Below are 20789 nucleotides of genomic sequence, written 5' to 3'. Positions count from 1 at the left end.
TGCTCAGTGATGCTGCAGTGAGGCAGGACAAGCACCCTCTCTAGGCCATTCTTCATGAAAGAGCACCTATAGGACTTAGAGAAATGTATTCATAATAACAGGCTTAAGCAAGGAACCTAAAAACTCCACAGGGTAGTAAGCTGTCTATTCAAGAATAAAGAATTTACCATTGTAAATATCAAACATACATTCTTCAAAGTTTTTTTAAGAAGGGAAAAAAGAAATATTTTGCTTATGAAAAAGCTGTGTTAAGTGTGGAAGATGGACGCCCTGCCGCACATTCTCCGAGTGGAGAGACCTGTAAAAGGAGGCTCACGTACTTTCACCACTTCCTTGGGCTGGTGCTTCCCTCTCGTCTGTGGCTCTCTCCTCAGCACAGTCACCCACAGCGTTCCGTCTTCCCTCGCTGTGCGCCTCAGCGGCCTCCGTCGTCTCAGGAGGAGCGCCCTCCTTCTGCCTGCTCAGGCTGTCAGTGCACTCCCCCCTCTCCTCCCTGCTTCCTTTCAGGGGGCTGGGGTCTCCCTGTGGTCCCGTCTGGGGGACGAGTCCGCCAGGGGCATGGGGAGCGTCACCCCCAGCGGGGCGAGCCTCGGCCTGGGCACCGGGCCCCGGGGCCCCCTCAGCAGCAGGCGTGCCCCCCGAGGTCACGCTGCCCAGCCCCGTGTCTGCTCTGGAGAGCGCAGGCCCCTCCAGGCGGGGGCCGGTCTTCGCCGTGGGACAGGTGCCGACAGCGGGCCTGGGGCTTCTGCCGATGAGGGAGAGGTCAGCCCTGTCCAGGAGGCTGGTCCTCTCTGTCTTGGACAGGCTCCTCTGGCAGTGCAGCAGAGTGGGGCTGGAGGGCAGCTGCGCCCCGAGAAGCCCCTCCGAGACCCTCTCCTTGAGGTTATCAGGAGAAAAGTAATCATCGTACGAGGACTCCTGGAGGGCCAGACTCTTGACTGCGGGCCTCCTCACAGAGCGCTGGCCACTCTCCGCCTCCCATAGCCGCAGTCGGCGTGCAGGGCGCTGCCCGTGGGACCGCCTCCTCTTCCGTCTCTCCTCCGAGGCTGGACAGGAGTTCTCCGATGTCTTTTTTCTCTTGGTTGAGGAGCCCGTGGGTCGTGCACCGCCCCCGGGGTGGCCTTGTGTAACAGAGGACACAGGAGACAAACGTCTCTTCCCGTCAGACGGCCCCTGAGCCTCCAGCCATGACGGCTTCGAGACCGGGGCGACAACTCTGCCCGCAGCCTCGCTCTGCTGGGGGGTCTCTCCCTTGGGAGGGCTGCTGGTGGATCTGCAAGGAGTCGAGAGACCCAGGGGACAGGGAGATGCTGAGGGACCGACGCTGCCTGTTTTCAACACCAGCGACGCAGCACACATATCACTTTCCCTTTCAGTAATGAACTCGCCCAGTTTCCTCTCCTGAGTCGCACTTGCTGAGCCTCCACAAAGATCGTCAGCAGACAAAGGTAGACCAGCAGCAAAAGAGTTGCCTGGAAAACATTAATGAAGAATTCACTTTTTAAGGGTTTAAATTAGTATAGAAGTACTTGTCAGTACAACAATACAACAATGCTCCCTGAGCGCAGCTCCTGGTGCAGAAGGGTCCTCCTCCTGCCCTGTCAGGATGCCTTCTGGCCGGCATTTACAAGCAGGCACCTGGCTCCCCGTGCTCCTCACACAGGAGGGGGTCGGGAGGCGGGAACGCCGGGCTCCCCGCGCGCCTCAGACAGGAGGGAGTCAGGGAGGCAGGAACGCCGGGCTCCCCACGTGCCTCAGACAGGACGGAGTCAGAGAGGCGGAACGCCAGGCTCCCCGCGCGCCTCAGACAGGACGGTCAGGGAGGCAGGAACGCACTCCGGACGTCCATGCCGGGCACTTGGCTCCAGGAAGAGCACCCACAGCCAGTCATGCACCCTCGAGGAAGCCAGGACTCTAGATGGAAGGCCACTGTATCCAGGCTCCAGTGCCATGGACTCCACACCTGAGGCGACAGTGGGGTCTTAACCCACCCACAGCATTAACGCTCTACTTAAAGGGAAAGAATGGAGATAGCCCCCAGGGAACAGGGGGATCCCAGCAGGTGGACGGTGCTGCGTGTCCCGAAGTCCACAGCAGGGAATGCAGTACACATTTAATTCTATTAATAGCAGCTGAATAAGCTTAGCTCACTTCTCAAGAGGCTGACAAGCAGCGTGACATGGCCTAAGAGCACAGATTCCCAAGTCAGACAGCCTTAGTGGAAGCCTGGGTCAGCCACCCTCAAACGGCAGGCCTTCGTACGAGCTGTCTGACTTTGTCCTGGCCTGATGTCCTCACAGAATGGGGACAGCAGCGTCCACGCCACAGGGCCAACAGGAGAACCGGATGAGACACAAACACACAAGCAATCCCACAACAAGGAAACAAGGAAATCCCGTTATAGTCGCTACTCATTTCCAACTTACGTGAAATAACGTGCATCAGGCATGAAGCAAAAAAGATGGGCGTAATTCAAGACATGTGGGCAAATAATTTCAACACAAAGAGATTAAAGACTAAACCACACACAAAACGAAGCCTCTGTTTAAACTCCTAGTATCTCAGTTGTGCTTTGTTATTGTCACCGTGGTGGCTTTCAGAAGACAGTGTGTAACAGTTCACAACTTTTGAATATATTCCTGCCAAGGAGCACTGCTATTTACATGGCCCTAACGGGGGCTGGTGACATAGTTTTAAGAAATGGAATATGACCAGAAAGACTACACCCAGGAAAAATGATCATTTAGAGTGAAATAAAGACTTCCACATTTACAAAACCATGTTCATTACACAAAACTCTAATTTTACCAATTCTTTCCAACACTGCTTCTAATTAGAAATCCTCTTTGTTTTTTATCTGCTATAGTTTTCGTGATCTATCCTACTTCCCAACTTGTTCATACATTCATTACACACCATGTGAACCAACTCTCTCCTGGCTCTGTCAGTTCTCAGTACTGTAAGCTCGCTGCATAGTTTAAATCACTGTATGGTTTAAATACAGTACTTTAAGCTCACTGTAAAGTTTAAATTGCATGCAGATTGGTTCACGTACAATTTTTTTTTTTTTAAATAAGCAATCGATTCTGTGCCAAGAAAGCAAATATCTAGGAGAAAAAGCAGGGGAACCAAAAGCATGCTTAAGTCATAATTTATCATGCCTTAATTTTAGTACAGCATCTATTTTTTTAAAGTACGACACCTAATTTCAGGGTGAAATTCACAAATTCTAGTTTTTAATTGTTTTTCTCATTAGAAAAAACTTCAAACAGAAAAATCATATTATCAATCTTAAATATATCACAGAAAAGAAAACAATTTTACCTGAACACAAAGTATCATGTGAAAGGTTCAAAGATGCTTCACGCAGAGAGTTCACACTGTTATCATCAGACTGTTCAATCATCTGGGAGGCTGAAAGCACAATCACAACTCCTCACTAACACAGCTCTGAGCTCTGGGAGCAGATGTGGCCGATAGCAGGCCCACTCATTCCACTGTTGTACAACACAAACACAACTTACTCCTTGTACTTCCTATTCTAGACCTCAGCAACACAATAAGCACAAAAACTAGGTCTTACTCAAATCTACTGCTGATAAGAGTCATTAAAATATAGTTTATACAAGTCATTCCATAAAAAAGGCATGAATCCCTAGGATAATAAAATTTGGAAGGGATCTGGGGAGTCGGCCACCTTGAACCTAAGCAGGAGCTCAACAGAGGCAAACAGAACCTTTCAGTCAGTCTCACTGCTCCATGGCCAAGGCCTTTTTTCACAATAATCACAGACAGTTGCCTCTTTGAGCAAAGCAGTGGTTATCAACCAGGGGTAGCCTGGGCGCCCAGTGGACACCGCTGGACGTCCCGGGTTGGGTGGGGTGGACCGTGAGCCATGTTGCAGGCATCTAGCGGCCAGAAGCCAAGGATACTGCTGAACATTCTGTCAGGCATAGGACTCTCCAGCAGCAAAGAAAGATCCAGCCCCAAATGTGCAGAGTTCAGAGGCTGACAAACCCTGGAGGTTTCACAGGGAACGTCCAGGTGATCAGTGATTTAACAAGCAAGACCATGGGTGTTATTTTCAAAGGCTGTGCAGATCAGAAACAAAATCGATATCTTGGTTACACAAAGACTTTTTGAGGAGACTATAAAGGACACCTTTCTGAGAAAACAATTATAAAATGAGAATAAAACAAGATAAGGAAGGTAAGCACAGAGACAAAATTTTCAGTTGTTTTAAACTGTGCTGGAGGCAGTTATGTAGCACAATTAACACTGCAAAGTAATGGAGGAGAGTTTAAGGCAAATTACTCCACATACATATAAAGGCAAATACACAATTATTTGCTGAACCAATCTGGATATTCCCCTTGGATATGGCTAGTGCCCTACCTCAACATCCATTCCCATCTTCCTCTTACAACAGAAGCAAATTTAATTAGTGTAAACACACATCCCAGTTAAGACTACACGTCCGTCCTGCTTGCCGGGCGTGCAGGTGACTTGGGCTTTGTTTCCTACTTCCTAGGCTGAAACTGCTACGTCCCTTAGCTGTGTCATCCGGAATACCACCGGCCATTCTAAACGCAACTGGAAGATTAAATTAGACGTATGAAAACAAACACACACAACTGTGTTATATTTCCTGCTTATCTAGAGTGCCTTTTTGCCTCTGCAGCTCTTGAGCCATACATGGTTGCACTTAACTTGCACCCAGGAATGGCCACAGGACTGTGTCTGGCCAGCGGAACCCGGCAGCGGCAGCGGATGGAACCTGGTGGGGCTGCTCACAGGGAACTGGCCCCGAGGAAGGAGGGTCGGAAGACGGGGCCCAGGCTCCTCAGAACACAGACCCTCAGCCCTGCCTGCCTCCTCCTCTGTCGAGACAAAGAAACGCAACATGTTTGTCTGTTATTGGCGGCCACAATTAACCTTATAACCTTAACTGTCCACTACATATGATATACAAACATAAATTCAGGACAGATGAAATAACTAACCTTAAACCGTAAGAGTAATAGAAGAAAATGTAACAGCTACAACAACTTTAAAACCTTGTGCGGGAGGAGTTCTACACATCACAGGAATCCTGAAGGCCAGAAGCAAAAGACAAACAGATTTGTCTACCTTAAATATAACGTATCTGTTTCTTACAAGTCACCTATGTTAAATGATAAACAGCAGAGTCTGTGCATGTTATCCAACAGTCTATTGGCTGAGTGCCTGCTACATAAGCACAAGTGCTCACACAAGAAGCTGGGAGAGAATCCTTGTAACACGTAATTAGCTCTTACAAATCAGAAAGAAAATAGTATTGTAATAGGCAGTTGTACAAAGATTCAGAGATAATGTACAGAGCGTAACATTTAAATGCTGTCAGTGATATGAAGACTTCCAACCTCCCTAGCAAACTCATTGATGACCTCAGAAGTGAATTAAACAGAGAATTGCAATGTTTCCATCTCAGATTGAGAGACGTGAAGACTAATGCCGTCTAGTTTCTCAAGGGTGAGACACTGCAGTTCTCATAAACAACTGGCAAAGGGTGAAATGGCACAAACTTTCTGAAGGGCAATCTGACAATATCTACCAAAAACTTTAAAGTCTGCCTTCATGACTTAATATTATTGCAAATACATGAAATACACAGAAACATATTCATGTAGAAGCATGTCCACTAGCACGTGGTTATGAGAGCAAATGGTAGGGAGCAAGCTGGATGGCCAGAAAGGAAAAGGACCACATACCATGAAGCTAAAAAATAAAACTAAAAAATAAAACCGCAGCACGATCTGTAAAAACCGTGAACTTCCAGATGTTCAAGCTGGCTTTAGAAAAGGCAGAGGAACCAGAGATCAAATTGCCAACATCTGCTGGATCATCGAAAAAGCAAGAGAGTTCCAGAAAAACATCTATTTCTGCTTTATTGACTATGCCAAAGCCTTTGACTGTGTGGATCACAATAAACTGTGGAAAATTCTGAAAGAGATGGGAATACCAGACCATCTGACCTGATCTCCTGAGAAACCTGTATGCAGGTCAGGAAGCACCAGTTAGAACTGGCCATGGATCAACAGACTGGTTCCAAATAGGAAAAGGAATACATCAAGGCTGCATATTGTCATCCTGCTTATTTAACTTATATGCAGAGTACATCATGAGAAACGCTGGGCTGGATGAAGCACAAGCTGGAATCAAGGTTGCCTGGAGAAATATCAATAACCTCAGATATGCAGATGACACCACCCTTATGGCACAAAGTGAAGAAGAACTAAATAGCCTCTTGATGAAAGTGAAAGAGGAGAGTGAAAAAGTTGGCTTAAAGTTCAACATTCAGAAAACTTAGATCATGGCATCCAGTTCCATCACTTCATGGGAAATAGATGGGGAAACAGTGGAAACAGCGTCAGACTTTATTTTCTTGGGTTCCAGAATCACTGCAGATGGTGATTGCAGCCATGAAATTAAAAGACGCTTACTCCTTGGAAGGAAAGTTATGACCAATCTAGATAGCATATTAAAAAGCAGAGACATTACTTTGTCAACAAAGGTCCGTCTAGTCAAGGCTATGGTTTTTCCAGTAGTCATGTATGGATGTGAGAGTTGGACTATAAAGAAAGCTGAGTGCCGAAGAATTGATGCTTTTGAACTGTGGTGTTGGAGAAGACTCTTGAGAGTGCCTTGGACTGCAAAGAGATCCAACCAGTCCATCCTGAAGGAGATCAGTCCTGGGTGTTCATTGGAAGGTCTGATGTTGAAGCTTAAATTCCCAATACTTTGGCCACCTGATGCGAAGAGCTGACTCATTTGAAAACACCCTGATGCTGGGAAAGATTAAGGGAGAAGAAGGGGACAACAGAGAATGAGATGGTTGGATGGCATCACCGACTCAATGGACATGAGTTTGGGTAGGCTCCGGGAGTTGGCGTTGGACAGGGAGGCCTAGCGTGCTGCAGCTCATGGGGTCGCAAAGAGCTGTACATGATTGAATGACTGAACTGATCTCTAAAAAGAAAAAATGGAAAAATAGACTACAATGCAACATCTTTTAAAAAAAAAAAAAGAGGTATTCTACACCAAGATACTTCTAAATGAAAAAAGAAGATTTAAAGTAAGAGGTATGCCACAATCTAATTTCGGTAAAGAAAAGTTACATCACTGCAATGAAAGATACAGAAGCCTAATCTTTTTCATGACTACATGGATGACCCACTGAAAAAGACCTGGAGAAACACATCACATAAAACTCAGGTTACCCAGGGGCAGAGGAGAATTAAGTGGGAATCAAGACAGATGTTTATCACAAACAATACACTGGTCAACTTTTTATGAAAATGTGCTTGTGTATTACTTAAAAATTTAAGATAAATAAAAGTAAAAGGTAAACTGAAGTATCAGACACTTTATCTAAAGCAAACTTCAGAAGAGGGGAACGATTAATTTTTTCAGAAAGAAAAATCCCAAATGTATTAAATAGCAAAGGTATACAACAAATAGGGTTTTAAACCTGGAGAATACTAAAAACCCAATATATTCTTAAAAAATCAGAATAAAGCAAAATATTTTCTGGAAGAAAGTATCAACAAAGTCTCCTCTGATACAGTTAGAATCAAGAAACATCAGCTAGAATAATTATGTAAAAGAAAAAGCCCTTTCCACGATTGAGTCACCTATTTCCCAATTCTCCCTGTGTCAAGTGCCAGCACTTACAGGTGGGGGAAAGGTTTTCCCGCTTCTCCTTCATCTCCTGCAGCCTCCTCTTCATTGCGCTGTGGTGGCCCCTGGAGACTTGAGCTGTCGGACTGTACGCCAACGAGCCATTAGATTCAAATAAGAGAACAGGAACATCGCTCCCTGAAAATAAGCACAAATCCAGTTTCAAGTTAAAAACATGCCTTCCTTCTTCAACAACGTTACTCCTTCAAGGACAGCCTTGTCCCCCTTCCACAGGTTTCCCCTTCCCTGCTGACAGACACACAGAGACCCTCGGGTGAACCTGGCGGCAAGAAGGGAGCTAAAGGGACCCCCGGGCCCTGCAGGGGAGGGCTCGACGTGAGCGACGCCAGGGAGGACGGTCTGGAGCCCAAGAGGCGGTCAGCACGGACCCGTTGGGAAGGCGGCTGCAGGCACCGCGGAAAGAGACTGGATTTGTTGGGCAAAGGAATGACTGAGCTGAGAACCAGGGATTCAGCCAGTTTTCTGGAAAGTTATCGGGCATCATGTACAGGCTCAACACCTAGAGGAATGAATGCTTTCTATTTCTATGCTAAGCATTATAGTTTAACAAAACTGCTTATCTGTATCAGTGATGTGTCAAGATTGGTCTGAAATAATGAATTGAGAGACCAGTGAAAAAGGTAAAAAAGAGAAATACTAAGAACACATGAAGTACTTCAAAGTCTGATGATCTTTGAAAGTATTTTTTTAAAACATTAAAAGAACATACCGTCTAACATCTGACTACTCTGGATAACAAAATAAAAACACCAAGTACTGGGTAAAAATATACACACACAGACACACATACACATAAAGAAGAAATAAAAATGGATTCATTCCAATAGGGTAAATCAAAGATCACATCTTTAATAATCACCCTGGGGGGAAAAAAAATAGTTCCATTAATCTGGTGAATGATTAGTTCAACAGTGTGGCCCAGTGATGGCTGTGGTCAAGTTTCCTGCAGGGACTTGTCTCTCCTACCTGTGAGGCTAAAACTGTATCCCCTCAGCCACGTCCCCCAGGATGCAGGAGTGCAGGAGTCAGCAGGCAAATGAGGCCACAAGCACAGACGCGGGTGCCAAGGACACCCCGCATCTCTCAGCTTACCCAGAGTGGTTTTCTGCTGCTGCAGCTCTTTAGCCATTTTCTCAAATTTCTTTTGCAGTCTTTTATCGTTTTCTGGTGTTTTGGGAATAAAGTCTTTGGGCTGCATACACTTGCGCTGCACAAGAAGAACATAATTAATACCTCACTGCAACTGTGCAAGACAGGAAAAGAAACCTTTCACATACACTGCTGATATCTCTTATAATATCAATAATAAAACCTTCTTAGAGAGGTATTTCTTGCACTATATGTGAATTCGTAGTATGTATTCTTCCTACAACTGTGAGACCATGGACAGAATTTTAAGACTGAATAAAGTGCAGTATGGGCCTTTTCAGGTAGCTCAGTAGTACAGACTCCACCTGTCAAAGCAAGAGACGCGGATTCCATCCCTGGGTTGGCAAGATCCCCTGGAGGAGGAAATGGCAATCCACTCCAGTATTCTTGCCTGGGAAATCCCATAGACAGAGAAGCATCGCTGGCTAGTCCCTAAGAGTTGGACATGACTGAGCAACTGAGCACCTAGGCAAAGAGCTATACGCTAAAGAGCTATGTTTTCTGAGGCATTTTCAGGGTCTTTGCTTCGTTTCCATAAGGATTCTTGAAATTAGTCTCTTTTTCCTAACTTTTGCTACTTTTGTTATCTGCTCTCGCTGCCCCCCCCATCATGATATGGTAATATGACACAAAAGGAATGATTTTATAACTACCAAAGAAAAGAACCATTATTTAATCTTGTCTTACTGTCGTTAAATCACAGTAACTCCATTCAGCCAGTAACTACGCACCCGAAGTGCGACAGACGAGGAAGCCCAGGGCTAGTCTCCAAGGAAGTCACTCTCAGCCCAACGTGCTCACGGGGATCCCAGTCTCATCTCTCTTGTCCCAATCTACAGGAAGGACTTCTTAGCCATTCAAGGCTGGTGCTACACTGTGCTCTCAACTGGCACCCTGCTCAATTCCTTAATAATTCACTCATCATTTAACAAAAACGTTCCTGTGTCAGACACTGGTCTTAAAACATAGAAAGATTCTTGTCATCAAGGAGCTTATACTCTGAAGGAATGACAGAAAATATACATAACAAGTAAATTCAATTGCATGTGCGTCAGAAGGATTAATTCCAGCAGGCCTGAGGCTGGCCTGAGCTGGTTTAGCCAGAGTACCTGCACAGTATTCAAGGCACGGCTCAGCGGTGCAGCTTGGTGACCAGGGGTCCCTGGCGGCAGGGGGCATGTGTCCCTGAAAGCTAGTCGACACCGCCCATTTCCAGAGGCCGTGCCTGTTGCTGCGGGACGTGATACAGTGAAAACGTGGGCAGGTGACCAGCAGGACGTAAGAGACCCCAGGTGCTCTGCAGGTCCGGAAGCACTGTCACCCACGAGGGCCCCGTGCTTCTGTGAGACTAAGTGCCCCTAGTTTCACAGTACGTGAGAGGGGTTAAGTGCTGTAAGCAGGAAAAAGGCAGGGAGGGGTCAGGACGCTGGACGGTGGGAAGGACCCGCCTCTGTAATCAGGAGAGTCAGAGGGCCGCTCCCTGAGGCGTCCCCACGGGACTCAGAGAACCACCTGCAGGTGGATGAGGGAAGCGTGTTCCAGACAGAGGAACAGACAGTGCGACGGCTCTAAAACATGAGTCTGAAGAACTGCGAGCAAGAGGGTCAGGCCGGCAGCTGTGAGGGAGCGAAGCAGAGAGCCTCCTCAGAGACCAGGAAAACAAGGCTTGGAGTCAGGTTAAATCTGCAACTGCATTTGGAGAGGGGAAGCAAAAGGGAGGGAATGCCTTTAGGGACAAATAAATCCTTAGGTGGTGAAGGATGTGAGCAGACATTATTAAAGCTACAGATTAGGAAAAATTTAACAGAGGAATAATATTCAGCACAGGTCAGTGTCACAAAATAAGCACCCTTGTACACTACTGGCAGAACTGTGTAAGTTCGCTTCTAGATATTCCACTTGGAGAAATAAACTCAAACAGGTTACATAAACCATGTAATTAGTAAAAATCGTCAATGACCTAAGCGTGCCTGAACCCAAGAGATGTTCATGCTATTTAACACAAAGCAGAAGACAGTGGAGCCACATTCACACACTGACATGAGAACACACAGTCTAAGCGAGGAAGAAAAGTAACCCACCAAGCAGTACACATAACGTAGTAGAACCTGGCTCACATAAAACCCATGTGCACACACATGTGTGTAACACGCATGTACCAAAGATCATCCAACCTGCAAGAACCCAAATCAAACAGAAAACTGTTTTTTGATGAAAGGGAAATTAGGAGAAATCTGCCTGACCTGTGTTTACTCAATGCATGTAATGAAAATGTGCTTTTATTGTCAATGTGTAATATAAACACTTGTCTTTAAAGCAGTAGACACAGCTACTGCAGGTCTACAAGAGTCACTACCATCCGATGCGATCTGGACAGAGGCTGAAGTTTTCATCCCTGCATAAGCATGTTCCAGGTTGTCTGAGAAGAAATGTGATGGAGATACAGGATTTACCATTTTCAGAAAACGTGGGGACATCCACAGGAATGTCTTCCCTAGTCTACAGGAAATGTATAGCTCTTCTCTGCCTGACTCAGTTTGGAGTCTGCAAATCTCTCCAACAGGGATTCTCACGTGACAAAAAACAGACATTTCACAGTCAACAGTTCACCCTCAGATGCAGAAATCAATTAAAACTTTTAAATAATAAAGTGAAACAGATCAAGTGCTAATGCTGGGTAGGATTGGGGGCGGGAGGAGAAGGGGACGACAGAGGATGAGATGGTTGGATGGCATCACCAACTCGATGGACGTGGGTTTGGGTAGACTCCGGGAGTTGGTGATGGACAGAGAGGCCTGGCGTGCTGCAGTTCATGGGGTCGCAGAGAGTCGGACACGACTGAGCGACTGAACTGAACTGATCAAGTGCATTTCACTACAGACACAACTGAGTCCTGAAGTCATCACCAGAGCACCTGTGTGGGTGCTGGTCTCTGGGCAGCTTTCAGTCCTCCTATGGCCAAACAGTCTCTCCTATGTCTTACAAACTCCATCAAAGCACTCCTGGGATAAAATAATCTATAACCTATTAAACAATGCTGTGTGAGAACAACATTACCACCAATAGCAATTCTTAAAGACAAGGCGAATATATTCCAGAAAGTCTTATTTTCTAGGAATAAAAAATGAATAAACCTGCAACTGCCATGGTCCACACTAAAGTCATGCACTTACTTTTTTTTTAATCAGGCTCGGCAGGCGTTGGTCAGTGTTGGCTGCAGGGAACAGCGTCTCATCAATGTGCACTCCAGCTACCCTGCATCTGCGGAAACAAGTTGGGGGTAATGGGCATGTTCCCGTGAGAGTCACAACATTAAATCCACACGCGTGTCAGTCAGCAGCGGGAGAAGCCCCTCACAGGCCACTCTGGCAGAGTCCTTTAAAGTAAGCGCATTACAGAAGGCAATACAAATTCAACTTGCCAAAACCTTCTCTAACATGGTGTTTAAGAAGAGAAGTGAGAAGGCAGCTATAGGAAGTGCAACTTTTATGTAACAAGTATAGGCTTTCAACCACACTTCAGAAAGATCAGTGCGTGGCACTCATAAAGGCAGAAGCACATGCCATTAAATGCCTGATTTAAGAGCAGACAGGCCATAAAACAAATAACCTAGAGCCAGAAGGTCCTACAGAAACAGGCCAGAAAGCTTACCTTTCCTCCAACACCACGCCCCCTCCCTGTGTGTCTGTCAAGGTGGCGCCCCAGGTGTGGGGCCTGGCCACCCCGGGCCAAGCGGCCACCACGGTCTCAGCCACCCCAGTCCCGGCCACCCCCCGGCCGAGCGGCCACCATGGTCCAGGCCACCCCGGGCCAAGCGGCCACCCCCAGCTGAGTGGCCACCACGGTCCCGGCCACTCCTGGCCGAGCGCCCACCCTGGTCCCAGCCACGAGGCCACCGCGGTCCTGGCCACCCTGGGCTGAGCAGCCTGCTCCTGCAGCTCGTCCAGCATCCTATCCGCCGCTCCTCCTGCATCAGCCCTCACCTTACCCCACCATTACCTACTCCTGAGCATTCACCTGCTCAAATCTAAACAACTACAATGATTTTCCAAACAATTTCCTTCCCTATAGTTTTTCCTCTCCTGGTTTCATATAATACTGAAATTTTAATCTTAAAATATTTTATTCATCTTTCCATATTCCAGATCAAACACCTCTATCACTCTTGTGTTTACATAATTATGTCACCAATCTGCTAAGTCTTTTTAAAATAAAGCCCCAATCACATCTCCGACTTTATTTCATAAGACTATTACTCTGTTCAAATTAATATGCAAATAACAGCTTAAAATAGAATACAGTGGAATAAAAAAAAGAATGAGGCAAATGTATCCGTGGCAATATAGAAAGGTCTCTAAAATAAGGATGAAAAGGCAATTTTAGGAGTGTGTGTTTGTGTATGGTATTATACAATTAAGCATTTCTCATTTGAAAAAATTTTCGGAGGTGACACACCAAACTGACAATTTGTTGTTTAGTCACTAAGCTGTGTCCGACCCTTCTGTGACCCCATGGACTATAGCCCCCCAGGTTCCTCTGTCCATGGGATTCTCCAGGCAACAATACTGGAGTGTGTGGCCATTTCCTTCTCCAGGGGATCTTCCCAACTCAGAGATCGAACCTGCATCTCCCACACTGGCAGGCAGATTGTTTACCACTGAGCCACCAGGGATAGCCCTTCACTGGTTACAAATCTCGAAGTGTGACTTGAGGGCAAAACTGTTTTCATAAGAACACCTTCTGCCTTGCCGTTTCCACTCCTCACCCTCACAAGCACACAACACATAAAGCTAACCAACTTTACGTCCTCCCCACATGTCAGGTGCAACACAGACATGCAAAGGACCCAGGAAGTTACCAATTTCACCTCCAGCAGAGCTTACCAGCTCCGCCTGCTCAGGAGGAATGTCACCCATTTCCCACTGTTGTAGGCAACAAAACAGGCAAAAACAGGCGGCAGGGAAGCACCTGAAGAGAAGACCTGTGATCATCCTATCGACATGAACGCAGCAGCAAGGTCACGACCAGCAGTGCCGTGTGGCTCAGCCAGGTCCTGAGAGCCTCACTCTGGCCGGTGGGGAGCAGCACCTTTCCTCCTACTCAACAACCAAGGAAACTGAGGCTCACAGGAAACCATCGGCCAAGTTTACAAACCAGAAGCCTCCTCCCGTCAGCAGCCCGGGAGGCTCGGCCCAGCGGGCAGAGGCGTGCCTGACCCCAGATTCGCCCCCCCGAGGCAGGACGGAGCCCGCTGTGGACATACTCCCTGAAGGCGCTGGGGGTGACCCTGGATCCCTCAGCAAGGCAAGCATCTGATGCCCGCACATGCTGCAGAAAATACAGGTGTCTCTACATCAAAACCGTGCTCATCAGGCACTCAATCACAATCTACTGAGTAAACTGAAAACACTCACCAGCTGGGTTTTTGCTTTTCTTCAGCAAAGGACAACAATGACACCAACTCCCCACCTAGTGGTTGAGAAGAGAAGTGTTGGCTGCTGCTGCCGCCCTCGGAGCCCTGGGATTGGCCCAGATCACCCAACAAGTCCTGCTCCAGACCCAGCGAGGTGAGCTGGACCTGCAGTGCGGCACCCACAGCCTGCTGGGGACCCCCACGCCCCTGCACACTCACAACCAGTGGGCAAGTCATTGGGCACAAGGGTCTGAATCCCTGCGCAGAAGGGCTGGGCGCTGAGGGGAGACAAGCAGGTCCTAAGGCGAGGATGGCGCGGAGCGGCTCCAGACTGCAAGCACACAGTCCTGACAGGGGAGTTCGGCTCCCGCCCCCACCAGCAACTCAGGGAGAAGGCGAGGGGGCGCGGAAGTTCAGGGGCAGCACGTGGAGGGAGCCTCGACCACCAGCCTCACGTCGGGGTGCAGCGCGGCGCCCGTGGCTGGGGTCTGCGCTCCAGGCTACTTTCGGGAAGTGATCAGAGAGCCCGGATTTGAACACAGCCAAAAGGAAAGAGAAGCTTCCTAACTGTGTCTGAGGGCCATATGCACCCAGGCCAGCCCGCCCGGCCAGCTCCAGGCCTTCTCCCAGGAGGCAGCACTTTATTATGTTCTCTCCTGCTCACTGATCTTCAAACTAGAGGGTGTATGTGCCTGGGAGACACGAAAACTTTTTAAACAGTAAGCAGACAGGGAGGGTTTGAGGCAGTAAACTTTGCAATCCCTGCCTTCCATCAGCTCCTGCTGCAGACTGAGCTCAGGCCTAGAACCCTGGAGGCTCTGCCTCTCTCTGCCCCGCCCCCTCACTCGGCCAGGCCATGCTGACCCTCTGGACTCCCCACCAGAAATCCCCACGCCCCACCCCTCTCACTCCAGGGCTGACCAACTCCACCCGAACTGCGTCAGGGCACATGCTGGAGGATAAAAGCTTCTGCACAACGAGAGGAGGGACAATGGACCCCACAAGTCTGATGACTCTCCTCCTCCATTTAGCAAATCCTAGCACACCTGCCTGGGCCTATCACATGTATTTCTGTCAAGAGTGAATCTTTAAACAAAGTATTCTGCCCAGGGCTGAAGGTGAGACACACTGTAGAAAAGGGAGGGGGCCACCCTGCCTTTTCAGTCCCCCAAACGCAGCAGCGTGGACTGAGGGCGATCCAGGCCAGCAAAGCAAGTGTCTGATGATGGAGTGGCCTTGCCCCACACACGTGTGAAACAACAAAGCTGCTGAGCAATCTCGATGCCCACGCAGGAGGTGTCATGAGCTGGTAGGAAAGGCATCTTTGGGCTGGAACGGCAGGTACCTGTGGGAACTCACTGACAGACTATACACGGATGCTATGGAAATAAACACATGGCACAGATACACATCCGTATCACTAACTCTGCCCCTGAGAAGGTGCAGGAGCAGCAGCCCGTGGCGATGAGCATGCCCAACTCCCCTCAGATTTTAGGTCCAAATACTGTTTTCCACTAAAAGGAACCAGAGCTGCTTGAAGAAAAGGCTGAATCCAGGGCTGGGAAAGAGAAAGTACAAGCTGAGCCTGAACTAAACTGTGCCAGAAGAAAACAGAAGTGTCCAGAGAATGATAGAGAAATGATAAGCTAAGACAAGTCACCGTGAACAGGCTACCATTGGCCATTGGGGGACAATTCAAACCTAAAAAGGAACATTGAAAGTAATGAGAAATGATCCTCTGGATACAGTACACACACACAGACACAGTGTGATGAGGGACAGTTATTCGCACAGTTGCAAAGTAAGCCTCAAAAGCCGAGCGGGTGAATTCGCCCCAGGGGAGCGGCCTGGGAGGCACCGTCACCACTCCCAAGCTGACCCCCAAGAAACAGACCCCGGACCACTTCACCAGGAAACACCAACAGCCCCTGACTCAGCCCACACGGAGGCTGCTGGCTGCGTGTCCTCGTGTTCCTCCCCTGGGAGCCCTTCCAGACACTGTGTGGGCTTCTGGGGGGAAGCCAATGGCTGTCAGGTGTGTGGCCGGTGAGACCAGCATGGATGGCCACGGTGTAGCTGTGCAAGGACATGTGCCCGTGCGTAGGAAACAAACGCAGGGGCGGGGGCAGGCTCTCAAACACGCCCCGACACTGCCTGGGAACTGTGCCCCAGCTATCTGATTGTCTGCACCTATTAAAAAAAGATCTAGCTTTCTGATCATGCTTGTGTGCGAGTTAAGTCACTTCAGTTGTGTCCAACTCTCTGTGACCCCATGGACTATAGTCCACCAGGCTCCTCTGTCCATGGGATTCTCCGGGCAAGAATACTGGAGTGGGCAGCCATTCCCTTCTCCGGGGGATCTTTTTGACCCAGGGTGGAACCCCCCTCTCTGCCTCTGCCCCTCTCCTGCACCACCAGGCGGGCTCTGTACCACCAGCACCACCTGGGAAGTCAACCGTCTCCAACTGAACTGAGGTGACCATCAAGCTGACCTTCCTTCTTTCATCTTTATTTCTTCTTCCTTAAACATGGAAATGTTTGTATCCAAAGGAAATGTCAGAATTCTATTAAATGTAGTTACACTGCTGTCTGCTCTTAGAAAGAATACACCCAAAATAACCCAACAAAACGGGGTTCTAGTGACATCTAGTGACCTTATATATTTCATGAAAGTTCACACTCTCAGTGGAAAATATGAGCAATGGCCTAGAGAGGCAGTTAATGAAACAATGAACACATGACACATAAGATGAAGGTCAGTTTGGCTGTTACCTCCAAGTTTTGTCAAAGAAGTTCAGCCTCACTAAAAACCAAGGAAATGCAAATGAAACCAACTGTATCATTTCACCTACAAAGTAGGAAAGATTTCAGGGAATGCAATGTGATAGCATCTATCAAAAGTTTAAATATGTAATAAGCCCTCTAAACCCAAAAGTCCAGTTTTGGAATTTAAAACCTATGGAAATTCCAACAACACAAGAGACAGCTCTACACATGGTCATCATCAGACGGTCAATACCAAAATCTGATTGATTATATTCTTTGCAGTTGAAGATGGAGAAGCTCTATACAGTCAGCAAAAACAAGACCTGGAACTGACTGTGGCTCAGATCATGAGTTCCTTAATATAAAATTCAGGCTTAAGTTGAAGAAAGTATGGAAAACCACTAGACCACTCAGGTATTGTGTTAGTTGCTAAGTTGTGTCCGACTCTTTGCCACTCAGGTATGACCTAAATTAAATTCATTATGATTATACAGTGGAGATGATGAGAAGATTCAAGGGATTAGATGTGGTAGACAACCTGAAGAACTATGGATGGAGCTTTTTAACACTGTACATGAGGTGTACCAAAACCATCCCAAACCATCCCCAAGAAAAAGAAATGCAAGAAGGCAAAGTGGTTGTCTGAGGAAGCCTTACAAATAGTTGAGAAAAAGAAGAGAAGGGAAAGGTAAATGAGAAAGGGAAAGATAACCAGATATACCCAAATAAATGCAGAGTTTCAGAGAACAGCAAGGAGACATACGAAAGCCTTCTTAAGTGAACAATGCAAAGAAAGAGGAAAACAACAGAATGGGAAAGACTAGAGGTCTCTTCAAGAAAATCAGATATGCCCAGGGAACATCGCATGCAAGGATAGGTAGTATAGGACAGAAACAGCAAGGACCTATTAGAAGCAGAAGAGATTAAGAAGAGGTGGCAAGAATACACAGAAAAACTATACCATAAAGGTCTTAATGATCCAGATAACCATGACGGTGTGGTCACTCACCTAGAGCCAGATATTCTGGAGTGTGAAGTCCAGTGGGCCTTAGGAAGCATTACTATGAACACAGCTAATAGAGGTGATGGAATTCCAGCTGAGCTATTTCAAATCTTGCACTTAATATGCCAGCAAATTTGGAAAACTCAGCAGTGGCCACAGGACTGTAAAAGCTCCTTTTCATTCCAACCCTAAAGAAGGGCAGTGCCAAAGAATGCTCAAACTACTGCACAATTGCACTCATTTCGCATGCTAGCAAAGTAATGCTCAAAATCCTTCAAGCTAGGCTTCAGCAGTACGTGAACCAAACACTTCCAGATATACAAGCTGGATTTAGAAAAAGCAGAGGAACCAGAGATCAAATTGCCAACATTTGCTGGATCATAGAGAAAGCAAGAGAATTCCAGAAAAATATCTACTTCTGCTTCAGTGACTAAAGCCTTTGACTGTGTGGATCACAACGAACTATGGAAAATCCTTAAAGAAATGGGAATACCAGACCACCTTACACATCTCCTGAGAAACCTGTATGCGGGTCAAGAAGAAACAGTTAGAACTAGACATGGAACAATGGACTGGTTCAAAATTGGGAAAGGAGTACGTCAAGGCTGTATACTATCACCCTGTTTATTTACCTTATATGCAGAGTACATCATGAGAAATGCTGGGCTAGATGAAGCACAAGCTAGAATCAAGACTGCCAGGAGAAATATCAACAATCTCAGATATGCAGATGATACCACTCTAATGACAGAAAGTAAAGAGGAACTAAAGAGCCTCTTGATGAGGGTGAAAGAGAGAGTGAAAAAACTGGCTTAAAACACAACATTCAGAAAACTAAGATCATGGCATCCAGTCCCATCACTTCATGGCAAACAGGAGAGAAAATGGAAACAGTGACAGACTTTATTTTCTTGAGCTCCAAAATCACTGTGGACAGTGACTGCAGTCATGAAATTAAGACACTTGCTCCTTGGAAGGAAAGCTCTGACAAACCTAGAGAGCATATTAAGCAGGGACATCAATTTGCTGACAAAGGCTGTATAGTCAAAGCTATAGTTTTTCTGGTAGTCACATACAGACATGAGAGTTGGACCACAAAGAAGGATGAGCACCAAAGAATTGATGCTTTAGAACTGTGGTGCTGGAGAAGACTCCTGAGAGTCCCTTGGACAGAAGGGAGATCAAACAAGTCAATCCTAAAGGAAATCAACCCTCAATATTCACTGGAAAGACTGATGCTGAAGCTCCAGTACTTTGGCCACCTGATGCGAAGAACCAACTCATTAGAAAAGACCCTGATGCTGGGAAAGACTGAGGGCAGGAGCATGAGGAGGCAACAGAGGATAAGATGGTTGGATGGCATCACAAGCTCGACAGACATGAGTTTGAGCAAACTCCAGGAGACAGTGGATGACAGAGAAGCCTGGCATGCTGTAGTCCACGGGGTGGCAAAGAGTCAGACATGACTTACTGACTGAACAACAACCACAAACAGATTATACCTCTGCAAGAAGTAATGTACACGAAGGTTCAATGCTGTACTGTTTCTGACTGTGAAGAAACAGAAAATGGAAAACTTCACATTCACTAATAGGAGATGGGTTACATAAGTTACTGGTTGCGTGCTGTGCTCAGTCATGTCTGACTCTTTGTGGCCCCAGAGACTGTAGCCCACAAGGCTGCTTTGTCCATGCAATTTCCCAGCAAGAATACTGGAGTGGGTTGTCATTTCCTTCTCCAAGGGTATCTTCCTGACCCAGGCATCAAACCCATGTCTCACGTCTCCTGCTTTGGCAGGCAGATTCTTTATCACTGTGGTACCTGGGAAGGCCAAGTCACGAGGTAATCTACTATAAAAGACCATATGTATGTTTTAAAAAATAATATATTACAAAGAAATGTGGAAAAACATTCGTAACTAAAAATGCATATGAGTGTTCAGTAATGGGCACCTGCTATCCTTCTGACCAAAGGAACCGGAATAAAGAGCCAGGGCAGATAAGGCCACCAGCAAATGATGCTAGGATACAGAGAGCAAAGAACCAGAGAGAGGGAACCTCAGGTTCTGAAGACAGAAGTCCAAGTCTCTAGCTGATCCCTGACCTACATGTCCATGAGGCAAACAAGTCAGCCTGCAGCTAAGGGTTAAGGAATTGAATGAATCCAAGCAAATACCCAACACAGGTCTTAAAATGACAGTCCAAAGTTTAAAGCTAAATAAATCACCTGCTTCCTAAAATAAAATCAATACCCTTTGCAGTAACAGTAAAGAACCCAGAGTCTACATAACATTTACAATGTCCAAAATACAACTCAAAGTCCTGTTACCAAAGAGTCAAGAAAATGTGACACATTCTCAAGAAACAAAGAAAAAAAACCAACAGCCACCAACCTCAACATGCTGAAATGATCAGACAAGGAATGTCTGTAACTATCCTCTGCCACAGAATGGAAAATACATGTGTAATGAAAGATGAGAAAAGCAGAGATAGAAAATTTCAGCTAAGAAACAAGACATGCAAACATAAGGAAGAACCAACTGCAAATGTTAGAAATGAAAAATATCTGAAACACATTCAGTAAATGGACTTAATGACAGGATGGAACTGATAAGAGAAAAGAGTTAATGAAACTTGTGGGGAAATTTCAAAAGCTGTATTACACGGGAGGGATTGGCAAATGACAGCCCACAGGCCACCTGGCCCATGACCAGGTTTT

The 20789-nt window shown here is 46.7% G+C and overlaps 1 protein-coding gene across 22 annotated transcripts in view; it reads right to left on the bottom strand.

The window, feature by feature from the left end:
* MCPH1 (microcephalin 1) overlaps window positions 1-20789 on the bottom strand; it is a 232568-nt gene that overhangs the window by 199164 nt on the left and 12615 nt on the right. For 5 of the 22 annotated variants that reach the window (XM_081521358.1, XM_081521353.1, XM_081521351.1 and 2 more), the window contains 5 exons: window positions 12063-12150; window positions 8833-8947; window positions 7714-7857; window positions 3325-3414; window positions 321-1472 (listed from right to left, as the gene is read on the bottom strand). In XM_081521358.1, the coding sequence (XP_081377484.1) occupies window positions 321-1472; window positions 3325-3414; window positions 7714-7857; window positions 8833-8947; window positions 12063-12150 (1589 nt within the window). Of the gene's footprint in view, window positions 1-320; window positions 1473-3324; window positions 3415-7713; window positions 7858-8832; window positions 8948-12058; window positions 12151-14303; window positions 14359-20789 lie in introns of all 22 variants that reach the window. The other 17 variants (XM_081521359.1, XM_081521357.1, XM_081521354.1 and 14 more) reach the window with 7 other exon arrangements.

The sequence above is a fragment of the Giraffa tippelskirchi genome, chromosome 8 (assembly GCF_054371585.1).
Source record: "Giraffa tippelskirchi isolate mGirTip1 chromosome 8, T2T-mGirTip1v1.2.pri, whole genome shotgun sequence".
Taxonomy (NCBI): domain Eukaryota; kingdom Metazoa; phylum Chordata; class Mammalia; order Artiodactyla; family Giraffidae; genus Giraffa; species Giraffa tippelskirchi.
Note: the sequence above shows the minus strand (reverse complement) of the source record. Positions and strands in the feature narration are given on the sequence as shown.